This window comes from Zalophus californianus, chromosome X (assembly GCF_009762305.2).
Source record: "Zalophus californianus isolate mZalCal1 chromosome X, mZalCal1.pri.v2, whole genome shotgun sequence".
In the NCBI taxonomy this organism is placed as follows: Eukaryota; Metazoa; Chordata; class Mammalia; order Carnivora; family Otariidae; genus Zalophus; species Zalophus californianus.
The window spans coordinates 73,975,512-73,999,484 of record NC_045612.1 but is presented as its reverse complement, the minus strand read 5'-3'; the positions used below and the strand labels follow the sequence as shown (position 1 = coordinate 73,999,484).

The 23,973-nt window shown below is 38.6% G+C and overlaps 1 protein-coding gene across 6 annotated transcripts in view; it reads right to left on the bottom strand.

The window, feature by feature from the left end:
• The window catches only part of OPHN1 (oligophrenin 1), a 499,922-nt gene that overhangs the window by 278,268 nt on the left and 197,681 nt on the right, over window positions 1–23,973 (bottom strand). For 5 of the 6 annotated variants that reach the window (XM_027608517.1, XM_027608512.1, XM_027608514.1 and 2 more), the window contains 2 exons: window positions 21,783–21,844; window positions 15,591–15,662 (listed from right to left, as the gene is read on the bottom strand). In XM_027608517.1, coding sequence (XP_027464318.1) covers window positions 15,591–15,662; window positions 21,783–21,844 — 134 coding nt within the window. The remainder of the gene's footprint in view (window positions 1–15,590; window positions 15,663–21,782; window positions 21,845–23,973) is intronic. The other variant, XM_027608515.1, reaches the window with a different exon arrangement.

Genomic DNA, 23,973 nt, shown 5'->3' with positions numbered 1-23,973 from the left:
AGTCACAGGATACAAAATCAACAAGAGAAATCTGTAATCAGTAATGAAGCAGTAGAAAGAGAAACTGAAGAAACAATGCCAGTTAAAATTGAACCAAAAACAAGAAAATACCTAGGAATAAACTTAACCAAGAGGTGAAAGACCTGTACTCTGAAAACAATGAGGAAAGAAATTAAAGATGACAAAAAGAAATGGAAAAACATTCCATGCTCATGGGTTGGAAGAATAAATACTGTTAAAATGTTTATACTACCCAAAACGTTCTATGCATTTAAGGCAAACCCTATCAAAATACCACCAGCATCTTTCACAGAGCTAGAAAAGACAATGCTAAAATTTGTATGGAACCACAAAAGACCCTGGATAGCCAAACCTTCAAAAGGAAAGGTAAAGTTGGATGCATCACAATTTCTGACTTCAAGTTATATTACAAAGCTATAGTAATCAAAAGAGTGTGGAACTTTTGTTTCCTTTGCCTTTGGAGACGTGTCTTGAAAGAAGTTGCTGTAGCCAATGTCGAAGAGGTTATTGCCTATGTTCTCCTCTAGGACTTTGATGGATTCCTGTTTCACACTGAGGTCTTTCATCAATTTTGAGTTTATCTTTCTGTATGGTGTAAGCGAATGGTCAAGTTTCATTCTTCTGTATATAGCTGTCCAATTTTCCCAGCACCATTTATTGAAGAAACTGTCTTTTTTCCATTGCATATTTTTGCCTGCTTTGTTGAAGATTAGTTGAGCATAGAGTTGAGGGTCCATATCTGGACTCTCTACTCTGTTCCACTGATCTATGTCTGTTTCTGTGCCAATACCATGCTGTCTTGGTGATCACGGCTTTGTAATATAGCTTGAAATCAGGCAACGTGATGCCCCAGCTTTGTTTTTCTTTTTCGACATTTCCTTGACGACTCAGGGTCTTTTCTGGTTCCATATAAATTTTAGGTTTGTTTGTTCAGCACTTTGAAAAATGCCATTGGTATTTTGATTGGGATGGCATTAAAAGTATAGATTGCTCTGGGCAGCACAGACATTTTAACAATGTTTATTCTTGTGATCCATGAGCATAGAATGTTTTTCCATCCTTTTGTGTCTTCTTCAATTTCTTTCATAAGTGTTCTGTAGTTTCTAGAGTATAGATCCTTCACCTCTTTGGTTAGGTTTATTCCAAGGTATCTTATGGTTTTTGGTGCTATTGTAAATGGAATTGATTCCCTAATTTCTCTTTCTACAGTTACATTGTTAGTGTATAGGAAAGCAACTGATTTCTGTACTTTGATTTTGTATCCTGCCACATTACTGAATTGCTCTATGAGTTCTAGTAATTTAGGGGTGGAGTATTTTGGGTTTTCCACATAAAATATCATGTCATCTGTGATGAGAGAGAGTTTAACTTCTTCTTTGCCAAACTGAATACCTTTTATTTCTTTTTGTTGTCTGATTGCTGTTGCTAGGACTTCTAGTACTATGTTGAACAACAGTCGCTAGAGTGGGCATCCTCGTTGTGTTCCTGATCTTAACGGAAAGGCTCACAGCTTTTCCCCACTGAGAATGATATTTGCTGTGGGCTTTTCATAGAGCTACCCTATGATCCAGCAATTGCACTACTGGGTATTTACCCCAAAGATACAGATATAGTGAAAAGAAGGGCCACATGCACCCTAATGTTCATAGCAGCAGTGTCCACAAGAGCCAAACTGTGGAAAGAGCCTAGATGCCCTTCAACAGACGAATGAATGGATAAAGAAGATGTGGTCCATATAAACAATGCACTATTACAGAGCCATCAGAAAGGATGAATACCCACCATATGCATCAACATGGATGGAACCAGAGGAGATTATGCTAAGGGAAATAAATCAAATAGAGAAAGTCAATTATCATACGGTTTCACTTACTTGTGAAACATAAGGAATAGCATGGAGGACATTAGGAGAGGGAAGGGAAAAATGAAGGGAGGAAAATCAGAGGGGGAGATGAACCATGAGAGACTATGGACTCCGAGAAACAATCTGAGGGTTTTAGATGGGAAGTGGGTGGGGGGATGGGTTAACCCAGTGATGGGTATTAAGGAGGTCACATAGTGCATGGAGCACTGGGTGTCATACGTAAACAATGAATCATGGAACACTATATCAAAAACTAATGATGAACTGTATGGTGACTAACAAAACATAATTTAAAAAAAAAAGAAAAGAAAAACAAAAATGGAATTTTTACAATTCCAGACGTCAAGCTATGTTACAGAGCTGTAGAAATCAAAACAGTATGGTACTGGCATAAAAATAGACTCATAGATCAATGTAACAGAATAGAAAACACAGGAATATACCCACAATAGTATGGTTAATTAATCCTTGAAAAAGAGGAATGGATATGCAATGAGAAAAATGCAGTCTCTTCAACAATTGGGGCTTGGAAAACTGAACAGCAACATGCAAAAGAATGAAACTGGACCACTTTCTTTCATCATATACAAAAATAAACTCAAAATGGATGAAAGACCTAAATATGAGACCTAAAACCATGAAAGTCCTAGAGAGCACAGGCAGTAATTTCTCTGACATCAGCCATATCAATATTTATCTAGTTATGTCTCCTGAGGCAAGGGAAATAAAAGCAAAAATAAACTACTGAGACTACATCAAAATAAAAAGGTTCTGCACAGCGAAAGAAACAGTCAACAAAACTAAAAGGCAATGTACTGAAAGGGAGAAGATATTTGCAAATGACATATCCAATAAAGGGTTAGTATCCAAAATAAAGAACTTACACAACTCAACATCCAAAAAACAAATAATCCAATTTAAAAATTAGGCAGAAAACATGAATAAACTTTTCTCTAGATAAGACTTCATAATGTCCAACAGACACATGAAAAGATTTTCAATATCTCTCATTATCAGGGAAATGCAAAATCAAAACTACAATGAAGGGCGCCTGGGTGGCTCAGTCATTAAGTGTCTGCCTTTGGCTCAGGTCATGATCCCAGTGTCCTGGGATCGAGCCCCGCATCGGGCTCCCTGCTCCACAGGAAGCCTGCTTCTCCCTCTCCCATTTCCCCTGCTTGTGTTCCCTCTGTCGCTGTGTCTCTCTCTGTTAAATAAATAAATAAAATCTTAAAAAAAAAAACTACAGTGAGGTATCACCTCACACCTGTCAGAATGGTTAAAATCAACAACACCAGAAACAACAGGTATTGGCATGGATGCAGAGAAAGAAAGGGGAACCCTCTTGCACTGTTAGTGGAAATGCAAAGTGGTGCAGCCACTCTGGAAAAAACAGTATGGAGGTTCCTCAAAAAGTTAAAAATAGAGCTACCCTATGATCCAGCAATTGCACTACTAGGTATTTACCCAAAGAATACAGAAAAACTAATTCAAAGGGATATATGCCCCCTGATGTTGATAGCAGCATTATCTACAATAGCCTTTTTTATGGAAGGAGCCCAAGTGTCCATCAACTGATGAATGACAAGGAAGGTGTGGTGTACACACACACACACACACACACACACACACACACACACACACACACACACACACACACACACAGAGGAATATTATTCAGCCATAAAGAGGAATGAAATCTTGACATTTGCAAAACCATGGATGAAGCTAGACAGTATAATATTAAGTGAAATAAGTCAGGAAAGACAAATATCATGATTTCATTCACTCATATGTGGAATTTAGGAAAGAAAACAAACAAGCAAATGGAAAAAGAGCGAGAAAGCAAGAAACATACTCGTAATTATAGAGAACAAACTAATGGTTACCAGAGGGGTGGGGGTGATGTATTAAACAGTGATGGGAATTAAGGAGTGCATTTGTGATGGAATTTTTGAGTCGCTATATTGTACACCTGAAATTAATACAACACTGTATGTTAACTATACTGGAATTAAAATTTAAAACTTAGTAAAAAAATGTAACATATAATCTGAAAAATACTCTGCACTATTCTCAATAAATATTCACAAATGGAATACACCGGACTTTCTCACTTATACCCCCACTCTTGGGTAACCAGTATCCTGGCTTCTAACACCATCATTTATTTTTGCCTGTTTTTGAACTTTGTACAAATATATACATACAGTAGGCAATCTTTTGTGACTAGCTTTTTTCCCCTTGATCTTGTATTTGTCATTCATCCCTGTTGTTGTATACAACAGGTCTAGTTCATTCATTCTTATTACTGTAAAATAGTGTGATTTTGTCACAATGTATTTACCCATTAAATTATCAGTAGGCATTATTAATCTATCTTTATAAATTTTTTCATAACAACCCCACAAAGCTGGTTTCAGAGTATATAAAAAGGAAAGAGTATGATTTCTGGAATTAACAAATATCTGGTTGAAGCTTGCTTCTGTTAATAACTTTCTGTCCTTGGACAAGTTATTTGACCATTATGGGTCTTGACTTCCTCATCTGTAGGAAGTGGATAATAATGCTTAATTGAGGTAACATACAACAAGCACCTACTATGTGGTAATTATTATTACAAAGCATGTAAAGTATTTGATGTTGGCTTGAAAATCACTTATGGATTACTGTCACACAGCTTAGCTCTTGAGCATGTTGAGTCCTTGACTCTTCTACCTAATACATTACGGGGCACTGAGACTCAAGGGATGAAGTGATCTGAAATTCAAATTGTAGCTTTTCATGGTTATTTGCTCCTCCTTCCTTCCTCTCTGTCCCAGGATATGCACTCACATTTGGAATCCAGGGCAGACTAATACCCTTAGCCTCACCTACCCTAATTATCAGGGTTCATTTTGTTCCATCTTCTTTACTTTTTTTCAACATTATCTACCTCCAGAACAAGCCCTTTTCCTAAAGTTTTTTCTATGATCTCTGTTCATGGAGAAGAAGTAACAGTAAGACTGGCAAACTTATACATTACTGTCAATGCCTACTTGCCTGACATCTGTTGGGTGAGAACACACTATATCATAGCTTCCACACAAGCTCCAACTCTTCAGAAAGTGGGTTAAATGCAGATTCAGATGTCTTAGGCCATTTGGCCCTTATTCTCACCAGAGAATACACAAAGGCTCAATTCAGTGACTATTCTTTGGCAAGAGCAACCTTAAAAAAGAACTGAAAACATAATACTGTGGGCAATTGTGACAAGCCCCAAAAAATATGAATCAAAGGGTACAAATACTTTCTCTGTCATGTGTCTACAGTGGATGACTAAGTCTTTATTCTGCCATCTCCAATGGACAGCCCGGCATTCTACAATGCAGGATGAAAGAACCATTATGAACAGAACTGGACTGAGTTTGGTTTGTCCTTCCTTGACCTTGGTGCAGGGGGCTTGGGGGGGTTGAATGGTGGTGAGAAGGGGAATAGTGGTGGGAAGGGTTCTGCTAACCAAGTGATAACTAAAATATACACATGGGAAATTACTCACAAGATTTGCATGTGCCAGGACTTTTGAGAGGTGAGAGGAATAGAAGGAGTTAACCAAATAGGAGTCTAGAGTAGGTAGACAAAAATTATCTAAGCCTAGTAGACAAGAAATTAGGAGAAAAGGGTAAAGAAGGGGATCATCCTTGATCTATCCTAGCCACCAGAAATTAATACTCATATTAATCCAGTATAGAAAAATGTGAAAATTGGGGAGCCTGGGTGGCTCAGTTGTTAAGCGTCTGCCTTCAGCTCAGGTCATGATCCTGGGATCGAGCCCCGCATTGGGCTCCCCACTCCATGGGAAGCCTGTTTCTCCCTTTCCCACTCCCCCTGCTTGCGTCCCCTCTCTCACTGTGTTTCCCTCTGTCAAATAAATAAAATCTTAAAAAAAAAAAGAAATGTGAAAATTTATGGACTCAGAGCCAAGAAACTTGAGTTCAAATCCTGGATTTGTCACTTGCATTTGTCACTATAAAATGAGCTTAATAATAACCACCAACAAGATTTAATTAAGGTTCCAGACTAGAATAGTAGTGTGATCAACCAGTAGTAATGTGATCAACCCTACCAGTGAAAAGTGAAGGTGTGGTTGATAGGAGTCGAGGGTTTAGAGGCAGTAAAGGAAGATAGAAGTGTTAATATCTCCATCTTACAAAGCCACAGTCAAAAGTGAGTAATGGAGTAAGAAATAGGGGTTAAGTATATTATTTAAAGTAACAGAGGTAAGTAAAAGGATGTTATAGTTATCAGAACTTAGAAGTGGTAGAATAGACAGTTAGGCTTTAACAGGATGTCTGGAGGCCAGTAAGGTGGGAGTCACGGCCCATTATCAAGAAAGTTAGAAACCTGTCTTGGCAGTATTCCAAAAACAAAGCCAAAGGAAGCCAGATCACACCAGACAGGCCCTAGACAAAGAAGGCCAGAGAGCCTGACCAAGTAAGAGCGAAAAGGCATGAAACCCTGCTCCCAAAGAAATCCCCTCCACAAATAACAAATATTCTACCCCTTAGTTAATAACTGTTAATAAAAGATAGAGACCTCAAACGCTAGCTTAGGCACAGCTCTCACTTGAACTCACCAGCTCTCAGATCTCAAAAGTGTACTCTCCCTTTAATAAACTCTTCCACTTGTACCACTCAACCACTGTGTCTGATCCATCCTTGAATTCTTTCTTGCAATGAAACAAAGAGCCTCTGGCAACAAACCAGAGATAGGTTGGGAGGAGGCGTCAGGGTCTGGAGATCTCCCCAGTCCACCCAGCAACAGAAGGGGAGGGAAAGAGAGAGGTGTTGAGCAATGACTTCCTCTATTCATAGCAAGACAAAATAAATAATTTCTTAAGTGGATAATGCAGTAGCAATAAAAGCATTTTTTTAAATATGAAAGCAACTACCAAAAGAATACAAATGGTTAAAAATATATGACTTTGAGGAGTGGGGAAAGAATGAAGACTGTTGAGTTTTTAATAGATCTTATTGTATTATTTTATTTTAAATTATTGTGCAAGTGTGTGTTGTATATAGGTTCAATTTTTACAGTGGAAAAAATAAACACTTTTTTTCTCAAAACTCAAGGGTTGTAAAATGGGATTAGTCTGATCACACTGCAGATTACACACTAAAATTTGAGGAAAACAAACATGCATCTAATTGCATAAGTATCCCAACTGCCATACAGAGATTAGAAGACATATCCTATTTAATTGGAAAAGAGAGACCAATCGAGTTTTAGCGTAAAGAGGTGGTTTGCAAACCTTTTAGCCAATAGAATCCTATTTTAAAAGAAATATTGCCCCAAAAGTTCAGTATATAAAACAGATCCAAGAGAAACTGCTCTGGCTAAAGTAGGGATTTAGGAGCCCTACCAGCACAGTTTCCCCTGGGAAAAAAATCCTCTGATGGAGAGGATACCTGTGAAATCATCTGGCCCATGACTCTATGCTTGGGAACCCAACCATCTGAGGCATTTAGAAGCTATTGTATAACAAAAGCTAGTGTCCAAGACATCACAGAATGGCTAATCAGATAGAGAAACTGTTGTCTTTGTGAAATATCTCAGTTACAAAATGGCCTTTTGAGATTCTGATTATTGAAAGAGCCTGTCCACTGGGACTAAGTCAGCCAAGTTGAACTGACAACAGAGTTCATTGGTCTGCAAATGGACTCTGCAAACATTATAACTTGCATTACCCAGCAAATTCCCTAACCAATAGCTCAAAATCTATTACAGGAGTCACAGGAGAAGAGTATCATTTGAATATTACACATCAATCCCCACCATGCATGCTCCAACACTTTCCACAGATTTCACACAAGATATTCATTATTTCAAGAGGTACTATCATCAGCATCATTTGAAGAGGCTAATCCTCTTTGAACAACAAGATGAGTTTATTCCAAATATGTCCCCTCTTAGTTCCCAGCACTCTCAATTATTTGCCCCTCCCCTTTTCTAACTTCCTATGACAAAAAGACATCTCAAACACCCCGCAAAGCCAGAGACACAAATCTGGAGATCCAGTGACATGAAACCTCTCCATGTACCAGTAGTCACGTGGGAAACATTCATTGCCACTGTATTTATCTTCCTGTCTCACTCATTAAATTTTCTCCTTGTGAATTTTTAATCAGAGTAAGACTATCACCAATTGGACAATTTTATGGAAAGTGTTCTATTCTCCCTGTTTTACTGCCAATAACAATGATAATGATGAGGATGATGATAACAACAACAGAAAACACTAACATGTATTACATGCCAGGTGCTATTCGAATAATTTTATTTATGTTAACTAATTTAATTAATTCTATATCTATGTGTATATGAATTTTCATCAAATGCTGCCTTCCTGTTGATTCTGAATCCAGAGAACCCATGAAATGGCAGAAGCTTTCTACCAAAAGTAAATAGTTGGACCTAAATGTGAGACCTGAAACCAAAAATCTCCTATAAGACAATATAGGCAATAACCTCTTTGACATCAGCCAACATTTTCCTAGATATGTCACCTTAGGCAAGGAAAACAAAAGCAAAATTAAACTACTGGGGGAGGGAGGCAAGATGGTGGAAGAGTAGGGGAACTCCTTTCATCTGGTCCCTTGAATTTAGCTAGATAACTATCAAACCATTCTGAACACCCATGAATTCAGCCTGGGATATAAGAAAAGAATTGCTAGAATTCTACAAACAGAAAAGTGACCACTTTCTGCAAGGTAAGAGGTGCAGAAAAGTGAATCTGAAGAGATATATCAGAAGATAAATGGTGGGGGGAGGGAGCCTCTGTAAGCCAGCTACTGGAAAGTGATAGAGCCCAGGAGCACAAAATCGGAACCTCTAGAAGTCTGCTCCAGTGAGAGACATCCCTTCCTGAAAGATGCTCAAGTGGAGAAGCAGGGAAGAATGCTAGCTGGGACACTGTGAGTGGTCTCAGGAACCCAGGAGTCACAGAAAGAACAGGGATACCTGAGCCAGCAGAGGTCCCAAGCACTGAAGCATGGAAACTGGTTGCAGTCAGTGAGCCCAAGAGGGGACTCTCAGCTCCGTTCACCATAAATCCCAAACTGCGGCACTATCCAGCAACCACTCTGCGGGCAGGGCCCTGAAAGGGGCAGAGACCCAGCAACCCTCCGCCTTCCCCCAGGAGGGGCATCGCGGGTACATGCAGGACCAGGTGACTGCTCTCTGTGTGGGGAAACAAAAGCAAAAATGAACTACTGGGACTTCATCAAGATAAAAAGCTTCTGCACAGCAAAGGAAACAGTCAACAAAACTAAAAAGCAACCTATGGAATGACAGAAGATATTTGCAAATGACGTATCAGATAAAGGGCTAGTATCCAAGATCTGTAAAGAACGTATCAAACTCAACACCCAAAAAAGCAAATAATCCAGTGAAGAAATGGGCAGAAAACATGAACAGACGTTTCTCCAAAGAAGACATACAAATGGCCAACAGACACATGAAAAGTGTTACACATCACTTGGCATCAGGGAAATACAAATCAAAACCTCAATGAGATACCACCTCACACCAGTCAGAATGGCTAAAATTAACAAGACAGGAAACACCAAATGTTGGCGAGGATGTGGAGAAAAGGGAACCCTCTTACACTGTTGGTGGGAAGGCAAGCTGGTATAGCCACTCTGGAAAACAGTATGGAGGTTCCTCAACAAGTTAAAAATAGAGGGGCGCCTGGGTGGCTCAGGTCATGATCCTGGGGTCCTGGGATCGAGCCCCACATCGGGCTCCCTGCTCAGTGGGGAGGCCTGCTTCTCCCTCTCCCACTCCCTCTGCTTGTGTTCCCTCTCTCGCTGTGTCTCTCTCTGTCAAATAAATAAAAAATAAAATCTTTAAAAAAAAAGAAGTTAAAAATAGAGCTACCCTATGACCCAGCAATTACACTACTAGGTATTTACCCCAAAGATACAAATGTAGTGATCTGAAGGGACATCTGCACCCCAATGTTCATAGCAGCAATGTCCAATGGCTTTCCACAATAGCCAAATTGTGGAAAGAGCCAAGATGTCCAACGACAGATGAATGGATCAAGAAGATGTGGTCCATATATACAATGGAATATTACTCAGCCATCAGAAAGGATGAATACCTACCATTTGCATCGACATGGATGGAACTGGAGGGGATTATGCTAAGCGAAATAAGTCAAGCAGAGAAAGACAATTATCATATGGTTTCACTCATATGTGGAACATAAGGAATAGCACAGAGGACCACAGGGGAAGGGAAAGAAACCTGAATGGGAAGAAATCAGAGAGGGAGACAAACCATGAGAGACTCTGGACTCTGGGAAATAAACTGAGGGTTGCAGAAGGGAAGGGGGTGGGGGGATGGGTAACTGGGTGATGGACATTAAGGAGGGCACGTGATCCAATGAGCACTGGGTGTTATATGCAACTAATGAATCATTGAACACTACATCAAAAACTAATGATGGACTATAAGTTGGCTAACTGAACTTAAGAAAAAAAGAAAAAGAAGATGTGGTGTGTGTATATACATACACACACACAATGGAATATTACTCAGCCATCACCATTTACATCAATGTGGATGAACTAGAGGCTATTATGCTGAGCAAAATAAGTCAATAAGAGAAAGACAATTATGATATGGTTTCACTCATATTTGGAACATAAGACACAGTGCAGAGGATCATAGGGGAAGGGCAGGAAAACTGAAAATCATCAGAGAGGGAGACAAACTATGAGAGACTCTTAACTCTGGGAAACAAACTGGGGATTGCTGGAGGGGAGATGGGTGGGGGGATGGGGTATGGGTGATGAGCATTAAGGAGGGCATGTGTTGTGATGAGCACTGGGTGTTATTATGCACAATTGATAAATTACTGAACACTAAAATAAAATAAAATATTGGGACTACACCAAAATAAAAAACTGCACAACAAAGGAAACTATCAACAAAATGAAAGACAACCTACTGAATGAGAGAAGATACTTGCAAATAGTATATCTGATAAGGAGTTAGTATTCAAAATATATACAGAACTTGTACAACTCAATATCAACAAGCAAATATTCAATTAAAAAATGGACAGAGGACCTGAACAGACATTTTTCCAAAGAAGACATCTAGTTGTCCAATAGTCACAAGAAAAGATGCTTAACATCACTCATCATCAGGGAAATGCAAATCAAAACCAGGATGAGATACCACCTCACACCTGTCAGGAAGGCTAAAATCAGCAACACAGGGAACAACAGGTGTTGGCAAGCATGCAGAGAAAGAAAGGGGAACCCTCTTGCATTGCTGCTGGGACTGTAAGCTGGTGCAGCCACTGTGGAAAACAGTATGGAGGTTCCTCAAAAAATCAAAAATAGAAATAACACATGATCCAGTAATCCCACTACTGGGTGTTTACCCAAAGGAAAAAACAGCACTAATTCAAGAAGATATATACAGCCCTGTATTTACAACAGCATTATTTATAATAACCAAGGTATGAAAGCAACCCAAGTGTCCACTGATAGATGAATGGGTAAATAAGATGTGGTATATATTACTCAGCAATAAAAAAGAATGAGATCTTGCCATTTGTGACAACATAGATGGATGTAGAGGGTATTACATGAAATAAGGTCAGAAAAACACAAGTACTATATGATTTCACTTACATGTGCAATCTAAAAAACAAAACAAATGATCAAACGAAGAAACAAACAAACAAACCCAAAAAGAAACTCTTAAATACAGAGAACAAACTGGTTGTTGCCAGAGGGGAGCTGGGTGGGGGGGATGGGTAAAATGGATAAAGGGAATCAAGAAGTACAAACCTCTAGTTATTAAACAAATAATTCAACTGTACTTACATTGTTTAGTTCAGTGTTACCAAATAGAAATCTAATGCAAGCCATATCTATAATTTTTACCTTTCTAGTAATCATATTAAGAAAAGGAAAAAGAAACAGGTGAAATTAATTTCAATGATATATCTTATTTTACCCACTATATCGAAAATACCATTCAACATGTGATCAATATAAAATATTAATGATATTTTACATTTTTCACACCATCTTCAAAATCTAGCACATATTTTACATTTACAGCACAGTAAATTCTGACTAGCCAATTTCTACTACTGAACAGATGCACTTTTAGTTAATTACCCTTAGAATCTCACACAGATTAGATTAAGGATTATTTGTCCATTGGTTTTGTTGTACATATGAGAAAACTGAGGCCAAGAGAGAAGTGCTATCTTTTTTTTTCCTTTGGGATCCTTGTGGGAAAAAATAATGGCCTACTTTTCATACTACTTGCATAATTTCTGCTAACCATATTTACATGGAGAATTGCATCATTTTTTATGAAATACTGGACATGTGAGTTGGCCTTTATTAAAAAAGGTGACTCCTTGAACTGGAGCATAAAAAATTGGAGTTATTTCTCAGAACATGCAGGCAGACTAAGTTGGACCCTACCCTGCTGCAAAAGTTTTTGTTTTGCTTTTCCTCTAGGCTCAAAGCTTTTGGGTTACTTGGCAAATTGAAGTAGCACATCCACTTGTGGTGTATGTTGCCCTCTAAAAGCAGAAGACATCAACTTAGCATTGTCCCTCTTAGCAGGCCATGCTTAGTGGATGGGTAACAGGGAATTCCTCCCCCCCCTTTTTCAAAGTAATCTCTATGTCCAACATGGGGCTTGAAATCATGACCCCAAGATCGAGGGTCACATGCTCTACCAACAGAGCCAGCCAGGTGCCCCAAGGAACCCTTCATTTTAACCATTAAATTTTTCCATGGAGTATTACCAAGATATGTACCTGCAGCAGCTCCATCTGGACCTGCGACCTGGAATTCAAGGCTTTTTTTTTTTCTCCCCCAGACTTACAATCGAGAGAAATGAATTCAAATCCAAGCTCTGCCACTTCCTGGTTGAATGACTTTAACACTACACCTCACTGAATCTTAGTGTCCTCATCAGTAAAAAAGGACAATAAGTTCTACTTTACAAGGTTCAAATGAGAACATACATCTATATTTGTAAGGGCCTAGCAAAGCATTTTCCACTACCAGTTAAGTCACAGAGCCAACTAGCAGCAGTGCTGGGTGTATCAGTCTGGGCCCAATCAAAAGATAAAAACCACTATATAGATTTATTAAACTCCAAACGTATTAAACTAAAAGAAAAAAAAACTAACTATAATATATAAGGAAATTCTTTACAGTACCCTGAGGCTGAGGGAGGGTACCCATGGAAGGGCAAATTTGGAAGGGGCTCCAAACTCATTGGAAAAGGTGTAATTTAAGCAGAGAAGTTAGCTTAAATTGGTTTGGCCTGGTGTTCTAGAGTCACTAGGTAAGCAGGAGGCAACTCTCCAGAGTGTAGGTGGGGAAGCAAGCAGCAACTAGTGGAGTAGGAATAGAGAGAGAATGGGAACCTTTTAGGTTACCAATAAGCTTTGCAGGACCAGCCTGCCTCAGTAGGAACCCCCTAAGGAGCAAGCAGGCTGTATGGGGGCTTGCAGAGGAAGCAGGGAGCAGCAGCTCTGTTATAAACCTTCAGTCAGCAGGTGGGAGAGGTGTGGGGCCTACAGAGGGGAGCTGGGGGACAGAATGAGTGGGGAGGCCTTCAGGGAGAGACCTAAATTGAGAGATCCGCAGATAAGTTATCGCCAGGCCAGGCAGAGGCTTCAAAGGCACTGAGGGGCCATGTATTCTAGATGTGTGGCTGGGTCAGAGCCCCCACCAGATAGCTCACTCCCTCTCTACTGACCCCCACTTTGCAGCAGTTGGAAACTTCAGGAGAGCCCCTTCCTCCTGCAATATCCCTCCAGCACCATCTCCTGAGAAAGCTTTACAGCTTGATCATTGTAAAGGAGAGATGCTTAAAGGAATTCCATCCATTTTCACAGAATAGGTATTGAGAAGTGTTGGAACTGATAGGCAATAATTTGAAAACACAGGGGTAGACGGGAACCTGCATTTTCTAGTCCTTAGTTCACTGCTCTTTCTATTACCCTAAATTTTACTTACTACCAGGATAATTCTAGATAGTTTCTTGAAAACAGCCCTCACCCTGAGAGTTGGTCACTCGCCTTTTAGGTGTACAAGTTGACCCTATGGTAAGGAAGTAGGAAAAAAAAAAAAAAGACCGATAGGAATATAAGAATATAACCTTTCTGAGTCTCAGTTTCTTCATTGAGATAATGGATATTATACATCCTACTTCATAGGTTTGCTGTAAGAATTAAGGAAGACAACACATGTAAAATCCTCAGCACAGGCCTGGGACATAGGAAATATATAATAGATATTTGTTTCCTTTCCCTCAGATGACATGAGGTCAATCAACCACTGCAGCATATTCTTACTTTCCTTTTTCCTAATCTCATCCAGGAGTGAAAGTAGACTATGTGAAGATTTTCACATTATCTGTCCTTCTTCATAAAGATTCATTGTTATGTAACAACTGTCATATCACTTAACTATTTTCATACCACACTTATGATTTTAAAGGTTCTTCCCTCCTTCAATTATATATTTTCCCAATTAAGTACTTACATTAATGAGATTCCAGATATATCAAGTAGAATCCAGAATTGCTGGGCTATCCATATTAACTCAGTTAGCCTGAATGGCAGTCATTCAAATAATACCCAGGTCAAGCTGACTGATGACATCCAACAGTGACATCACATCCACTAATCTCGTCTTTCCTCTTTCCTCTCTCAACTTGCTATCTTCAATCCAAACTGCTTGCTGTCACAATATTCCAGATAATAACCAGATGGTGTGTTCTCAATCCTTTTTAGGACCAGATGCTTAGTCAAGACGCTACATTTAGGTCTGGAAGACTATCTAGGTTACATGTTGCATACATACTGGAGTTCAAAAAATAGGTCTATTCTTAGCTGAAAAGAAGAAATTTAACAATTTTTCGTACCTCTTTATGAGACACTGGGGAGCCAGATCCATGAGTGATCAAGCTGGAAATAATCTGAGATTATCTGGCACAGTGCTGTCCAGTAGAAATTTCTACAATGACGGAAATGTTCTATGTCTGTGCAATCCAACACAGTAGCTAGTAGCCACATGTAGGTACCAAGCACTTGAAATGTGACTAGCATGACTGAGAAACTGAGTTGCTAATTTTATTTTATTTATATAGCTATGGATACCATATTGGACAGCAAATATCTACATAGTAGGGCTTAATGGAAAGAATGTGGGATTTAAAGCTAAAAGAAATCCTAAAGTCTAAATGCTGGCTACTGTCCCTAACTATACAACTTTGGTCAGGTTTTTTTTATCTTGCCCAAACCTCAGCTGCCTCATTTGTAAAATGTGGAAAATACCAGAACCTCACACAACTGTTGTGATTAGAGAATGAATGTAAAGCATGTAGCCCAGTGCTTAGCAAGCACATAGTAAGTGCCCTTTAAATAATGCCTATTATCAAGCTCCTCATTTTCCAGATGGAGAAACTGAAGCTCCAAAAAGAGAAGAAACTTGTCCACAGTTGCACAGCTCGTTGGAAACATAGCCAGGAGCCAATTTCAGATTTTCTCACTTTTTTGAATGAATTTTCGTATATATATGAACCCTCCTCACCCCTAAAGAGTGAAGAGTGGTAGCCCAAACTACTCAGGTATAAAAAATATCTTATACATTTGGAGAAAATGTACCTTGGTAAAGCCTATTTGCTCCTTCCGAAAATTTTCCAGGGGTTTAATCAGCAAATCACTAGCATTGTGTACCTAGAAAAAAAGAAAGAACACACAAAACAACTTTCAGATTAGAAAGGTTCAGATTCAGTTTCCTTGTTACTAAGGCATTACCCTGTAATACATCAACCTGCAAAATGTAAATTGATTTGCGGGTTTTTTTCATTGTTGTTACTGTCTTTTTTTCCCATACTGGTCTCTTAAAATCAAATGTTTTGAGAGGAAATGAGAGAAGCGACATTAGGGGCATTTCTCTGTAACTTACTGGTAGTCTGATCTGAGTTTTTAATCAATAAGTATCTATAGTCATGTCCAGAAACAGATACAGGGGGCCTGAAGTATATGTGGAAAAGAGAAAGAGAATGGAAAATGTTTGAAAATACCAATTGCACCAAGTGCAAACCATTTCATGGGAGGCAAATGATTTAGCAGTAATAGCATCAGGATAAATCCCAGGATAAACTATTTCCGGTCCTGCCAGGGAGTGTCATAAAAATCAGAACATTTTCTTCAGAACTTAGGAGTATATTACAGCATCACAGAGAGCACTGGATCAGGCCTTCAAATTACCTACAAATGTAGGCATCAGCTCCAAAGCTGATAAAAACAGCCTGTCCAAGAATGAAAAATATTGACATTAATATGGTTCTAGAGATATAAAAACACCATTTGCAAACTGGACCCCTTGCTCAGTGGGCAGGCAGAGATATACAAAGATTTGTGTTCATATAAACCTCTTGAAAGATTGCATCTATCCAAGGCAACAAGTGGGGTTTGTTTTCTTCAGTGGTGTGAATCAGCTGTACATTAATGGAGGACCTAAGAGAATACATCTGAAGGGCTAGATTTTAGGACCCATTGCACTAATTTTGAGATAAGACAGGGAAATGAGGTACTGCCTTCTTTGTCAAATGAGACATAAAGTGTCAGTAAGACAAGATATATCTTCATAACAAAAGTAGAAAAAAACAGTAGAAAGCCAGTTTTGACCAGTCCTGTATTCTCCAGATTAAGAGGCAGTTTTTAAAGACTTTTATTTATTTATTTATTTGACACAGAGAGAGAGACAGCGAGAGAGGGAACACAAGCAGGGGGAGTGGGAGAGGGAGAAGCAGGCTTCCCGCCGAGCAGGGAGCCCAATGCGGAGCTCGATCCCAGGACCTGGGATCGTTACCTGAGCCGAAGGCAGACGCTTAATGACTGAGCCATCCAGGCATCCCAAGAAGCAGTTTTTAAACTACCACCAAAATGCATGGGCATTTGGGGTTGGCGCATTAGTACATATTTTTTAATCTGTGTCCTGCAGGCACTTTGGGTCTCCTGTTTTGCGTCCAGGTATGATTCAGAGTTCAACTAAATGGCCAAACTCTCATCTAATCAAGCTCTACCAGAAGCCCTAGTACCAAAAATAAGGACATCAGTGATTCTCCTTGATCAAAAATAAGAATTCTTTTATTAGGGGCACCTGAGTGGCTCAGATGGTTAAGCATCTGCCTTCGGCTCAGGTCATGATCCCAGGGTCCTGGGATCGAGCCCCGCATCGGGCTCCTGGCTCAGCGAGGAGCCTGCTTCTCCCTCTCCCTCTGCCTCTCTCCCTGCTCATGCTCTCTCTCTCTCTCTCTCTCTGTATCTCTGTGTCTCAAATGAATGAATGAATAAATAAATAAATAAATAAATAAATAAATAAATAAATAAAAGATATTTAAAAAAAAGAATTCTTTTATTAAAAGTACTAGCTCAGTTAAGAGGGCACATGATGGGATGAGCATTGGGTGTTATACATGACTGATGAATCATTGAACATGACATCAGAAACTGATGATGTACTGTATGCTAATAGAATTTAAATTTTAAAAAAAGTATTAGCACATCTCTCTTGCCCAACACACTCTATAGTTCTATGGACTGTGAGATATGTGATAATCAACTTTGTGTACATACCTGGAAACAAATTATGTCATTAATGTCATAGATCCAGTACAGAGAGTCATTTTTCTTCTCTCCTTTTGTGCAAGTTTTAAAACATGGCCACAAATTTTGTGATACTTTCCCCACTGAGAGGTGAGGTCGCTGTCCCCTCTACCTTAAATATGACAGGGTTTATTACTTCTTTGAACCAATAGAGTATAGCAGAAGTGACACTATGTGACTTCTCAGACTAGGTCATAAAAGGCCAGCAACTTCCACCTGGGTCTCTTGGAACACTTCCCCTGGGGTGCCCTGAGCTACCCTATAGGAAGCTGGACCATCCTGAGACTACCTACCGAGAGAGGCCAAATATACACTTTCTGATCAAAAGTCCAGCTGAGCCCAGCCTCCCAGCCATTCCACTAAGATGCTTGATAGGTGAGCAAAGCTTTGGACTGCTTTGGACTCTCCACCTCAACCCACCTCCCAGGTGAATACTACCACATGAAGCAGAAAAATTACCCAGCTGATCCCTATCTGAATTCCTGACCCACAACATAATGAGATAAAATTAAATGGTTTTAGTTTAAGCCACTACATTTTGGAATAGGTTGTTGTGCAGCAACAGATAATTAGAAAACCTATTTCCACTTTCACAAAGGTAACACACAAAAAGTGGTTACCTGGGACACATTGAAGAAGTTTGCCTTTGAATACGAAGTGAACATGCCATTTCTAAGGAGAGTAGTATGTGTCAAACTTCTATATGGACTTTCAGCTGAGCCCTTGCATGCACAGGCAACCCAAGAATGGTACAGTTGCCAGTTTTTATGCTTCAAAGGGGATTTTCTTGTATAAGCAGGTGTGCCAGCAACTTCTTACACAGGTCCATAAGGCCACTGCTTTTTGTATGTTTGGCCCTGTCTCTGTCAAGAAAACTAGCACATGATTCACTGAAATTGGACGCCATAGTTCTCACTTGATCACATTGATTATAATACTGCTACCAGTCTCCTACAACACAAATAAATACGCTGAGCATTTCCTCTCTTTGACACTCATTGGTTATTATAATACTTTCTGCCAGAACACAGAGCTAGAGATGTAGGAAAAGATCACACTGAAGCTTGACTTTTTTTTTATTTCGTTTTATCCTCAAATCTCTTAGAAGTCTAGCAACTACTCAAAAAAAGCCCTTTTAATTAAACATGATCTTTATTCCCCTTTCTGATCACTACACCCATTTCATAAGCTCTCTAGCAGAAAAGTTCCTACCTGCTATCCCAGGGTAGAACCCCCAGCATGATAAGTGACACTCTAAACAACACATTAGTGAGTTTAGCTAATCAGGTTCCTATTGTATGAATCCCAATTAACACTAGGTAGGGCATTTAGCAGATTAGAGATGGTACTCAAACCAGCAGTGTAGGATTGTTCATGAATCTTTGATGGGATAACTAATTACCAAAAGAAGTCATTGAGGATATACTGCTTGAAATAGTATGGGTCTCTTTAGGTCATTCTTCGCAGTCCTCAAAGACAGACCTTGCACATTGTTAACAGGGTCGCCTTCAGAGTCAGAAAGGCACCTAGGCAAGCAAAACGTTAATCATACAGGAAATCTGTTATCCAAACTTTTCAAGGCCAACTTCTGAGGTAATACAATATCCCACAGGGTACTATTTAAGAACATCACAGTTGGAATGCCCCTCTTCAAAACTTTCCTCCATAATTCCTTCCACAATTTAAGTTCATTTACAAGAATGACTAGACATTTGCAATTATCACAGGCTAGAGCTGTGAACTTCCTCTTCTAAAGCTTCTTTTGGCCTCTTCTTATAGAAAGGAAAAGAAGCTATTTAACACCTCCCATATTATCCATAGTGGGGTAAGAAGTCCTTTTACCACAGTTCTAGGAAAAGGGAGAGGTGCAGTGAAGCAATGAATTCCTGGCATGTTGTGAAAGGCCCTCATTGAGCCTAACCTTCACAGCATTCCTAAAATTAAACGGGAAATGGGGAGCCAACACTCAATACATGATTGAAGAGTTGTGGGGACAAAGAGGCACAACATAATGAGAGACAGAAGAAAATGAGTCACTCCTGTGGAAAAAAGCCAGCAAGAAGGGTGAGAAAAACAATGTCTCAAAAGATGAGTCCTACTTTCATATTTTAGAGCTTTGTAATTGGGTAAATAAAAGAGATCAAGAAACAACTAGGTACCGAGGTACAGGTCTGTGATTGGAGGGCAAGGATGAAGGGGGGGAAATCGGAGGGGGGGACGAACCATGAGACTATGTACTCTGAAAAACAAACTGAGGGTTCTAGAGGGGAGGGGGGTGGGGGAATGGGTTAGCCTGGTGATGGGCATTAAGGAGGGCACGTTCTGCATGGAGCACTGGATGTTATACACAAACAATGAATCATGGAACACGACATCAAAAACTAATGATGTAATGTATGGTGATTAACATAACATAATAATAAAAAAAGAAATGCTTTCTTGATTAAAGTCACTCATGATCTCAAGGGAAAAAAAAAAGGAAACAACTAGGGCTGAAGAGAAGTATAGCTGAGCTTTCTAGTGGTACATGAATGAAATGGAGTTGAATGCCTTTGAGATCAACATTGGCAGCAGTCCACAAATTCTTCAGGCAGAAGAAAACATTTAGCAGAGTGTAGATTAGCTAGGGTGGCCATCTACCAGACTCCAAAGAAACTACCCATATTGGTCTCTCCTTAATATCCTTAGAAGCAAGTCTCTTAAACTAAGAAAATTCCCAAGTCAAATTTCCATAAGCAGAATCTTGGAAGTAACAAAAGTTAACTACAAAGAACACTCACTTAATAAGTATTTTTTTGCTATTTATAGAAGACTTTCATATTCATTATATCATTTGGAGTTCTTACAACCACCTTGGGAGGTGGGGGTTATTTTCCTCATTATACATATGAAAAAAGAAAGACAGCGAAATACCATTTGTTTGAAATCAACAATTAGTAGCACTGCCATTATTAGAACCTAAGTCTCTACTTCCCCTACATCCAAGTCCTGCCTTCAATTCTACTTCTCTAGGAGCCTAGATGAAATGGCAGCAGGATTCTCAGAAGCCAGTATCATACTGTTGAAAAGGATGAGTAATGACAGATTAAAGAACTCTGGCTATTGAATAAATAGACTTAACAAAACTGAACTGCCCACAGGAAATCATCCTATCAAGAAAGGGAAGGTAGATCTCTCATCACCCTCTACAAAGTTCCAACATTACCTTCACACCCCTAATAAAAAGAAATATTGACCAACTTAGGTACTTCTACATTTAAGTCCAAATAGGTCTGGGGTGGGGCCGAGGACCTGCATTTCTAACAATTTCCTAAGAGACATTGGTGCAGCAGGTCTAGGGACCACACAAAAAGATTATTTTTTAAGCTGCTAAATAGAGTTCACCAAAAAAAAAAAAAAATGAAATATAAGATCTATGTAAGGAAACTACAAAACTCTGATGAAAGAAATCAAAGAAGGGTTTAATAAATGGAGAGATAATCCATGTTCATAAATAGGAAGACAATATTCTTAGGATGTCAGTTTATCCCAACTTGTTCTATAGATTCAACATAATCCTGATCAAAATCCCATCAATTTATTTTGTGGGTACTGACAAATTGATTCTAAATTTCATACCTAACATTAAGTCTTACTACAAAGCTACAGTAATCAAAACAGAAGAAAGGGGTTCTGTGAAATCTCTCTGTACTTTCCACTCAGTGTTTTCGTAAAACTAAAACTGCTCTAAAAAATAAATCTATTATTTTAAGAAATAAACTTTAAATATAAGGAGAAGTCTACAGAGAGATTTAAATAAAACAATTATATGTCAAATATAAATAAAGTCTGTATTATTTATTTCTATAAGCAGAGAAACAGAAAAATAAATGAGTAATTTAAGGACAATAAGGGCCACAATTTCTTTCCACATGTTCAATAGCCCAGTTTAATGTCCTTTGAAACCGCTTCTTGCTGATATGAACAGAAATGGAATTTCCACACTAATTTCTACCTAATGCGAAACTCCCAGGGTAAAAGCTTAAAATAGAATAACCAGATCTACTTCCTAAATATCTTTACTGTTCTAAACAGCCATGAGACAGACACTGAAACAACAGAGTATCAATCCAATGAATGAGGACAGAAAAATCCCCAATATCAGCCAAGATACCAGTTCAAGCCCCAGTGTTAGTGACCTACCATCATCATCCTCTCATTTTCTACTTCGTTGAGCAATTCAGCAAATTCCTTGAAGGATTCAGCTAGAAAGACAGAATAAAAGATAAACCAAATTAATCAGAGTACTTGATAGGGAAGTGGGCAGAGATCTGAGTGATATAAGTTAGGGACCAGTGCTCCAAGCCAGCCTGGACACGAGAGGAAGGCATCAAACCTAAGGCCAATAGGAGAATGTGTTCAGTGCCTGTTGAATATTTCTTTTCTTTTTTTGTTTTTTCTTTCTTTTCTTTTCTTTTTTTTTTTTCAATTCCACTACCCAAGAGATTTTTTCCCTTCAGTTTTATTGAGATATAATTGACACACAACACTATGTGAGTTTAAGGATAGGATCTATTCTCTTGGCAACTTTCAAATATACCACATAGCCATGCTAATCACAGTCATCATATTTACATTATGCCCTCAGTTTTTATTTATCTTATAACTGGAAGTTTGTACGTTTTGATTACCTTCATTCAATTACCCCAACCCCCACAAATCCAATTACCTTTCCTAGGAGTTTCTTTTTTAGGTTCCACATATAAGTGAGATCATACAGTATGTCTTTATTTCACTTAGCATGATACCATAAAGATCCATTCACGTTGTCACAAATGGCAGAATATCCTTGTATTTTATGGCTGAATAGTATCCCAGTATGTATGTATATATGTGTATATGTGTGTGTGTGTGTACCATATATATACCACAACTTTTTTATCCATTCATCTATCAATGGACAATTAAGTTGTTTCCATGTCTTGGCTATTATATATAATGCTGCAGTGAACACAGGAGTGCAGATATCTCTTCAACATAGTGGCTTAATTTCCTTTGGATAATTAATTCCCAGATGTGGAATTGCTGGATCATAAGGTAATTCTATTTTTAATTTTTTGAGGGACCTCCATTCTATTTTCCACAGTAACTGGCACCAATTTACATTCCTACCAACAGTGTACAAAAGTTCCTTTTTCTCCACATCCTCGCCAGCATTTGTCATCTTGTCCTTTTTATGAAAGCCATTCTAACTGAGGGAATATCTCATTGTGGTTTTAATTGCATTTCCCTTATGGTTAGTGATGTTAAGCAAGTTTCATGTACCTCTTGGCCATTTTAATATCGTCTTTGGAAAAATGTTGATTCAAGCCTTTTGCCCATTTTTAATTGGATTATTTGAGGGTTTTTGTTTGTTTGCTTTGCTATTGAGTTGTCAGAGTTGTTTATATGTTTTGGCTATTAACCCCTTACCAGATACATGATTTGCAAGTATTTCCTCCCATTCCATAGGTTGCCTTTTCATTTTGTTGACTGTTTCTTTGGCTGTGCACAAGAATTTTAGTTTGATACAGTCCCTCTTGTTGATTTTTTTTTTATGTTGTTGTTTGTCCTTTGGTGTCATAGCAAAGACCCCATCAAGAAGCTTTTTCTTTATGTTTTCTTCTAGGAATTTTATGGTTTCAGGTCTTACATTTCAGTCTAATCCATTTCAAGTTAACTTTTGTGAATGTGTAAGATTGGAACCTACTCTCATTCTTTTACAAGTGAATATCTAGCTTTCCCAACTCCAGACTGTCTTATCCCTACTGTATATTCTTGCCTCCTTTATCTTAGATTAATTGACAACATAAGCCTGGGTTTATTTCTGGGCTTGCTATTCTATTCCACTGATCGATATATCTGTTTTTATGCCAGTACCATACTGTTTTGATTACTACATCTTTGTAGTATAATTTGAAATCAGGGAGTATGATGCCTCTAGCTTTGTTCTTCTTTCTCAAGACTGCTTTGACTATTCAAGGTCTTTTGTGGTTTCATACAAATTTTAAGATTATTTGTTCTAGCCTGTAAAAGATGCTGATGGTATTTTGATAGGGATTGCTTTCAATTTGTAGACTGCCTTGGGTAGTATGGACATTTTAACAATATTAATTCTTCCAATCCAAGAGAACTGTATCTTTCCATTTATTTGTGTAATCTTCAATTTCTTTCATCAATGCCTTATAGTTTTCAGAGTATAAGTCTTTGACCATCTTGGTTAATTTTATTCCTAAATACTTTTGTTATGATGCTCCTGTAAATAATGTAAATAAAATCATTTTCTTTATTTCTTTTCCAGATAATCTTTTTGTTTTTTTTTTAACTGTTTATCCCCTTCACCTATTTCTTTTAC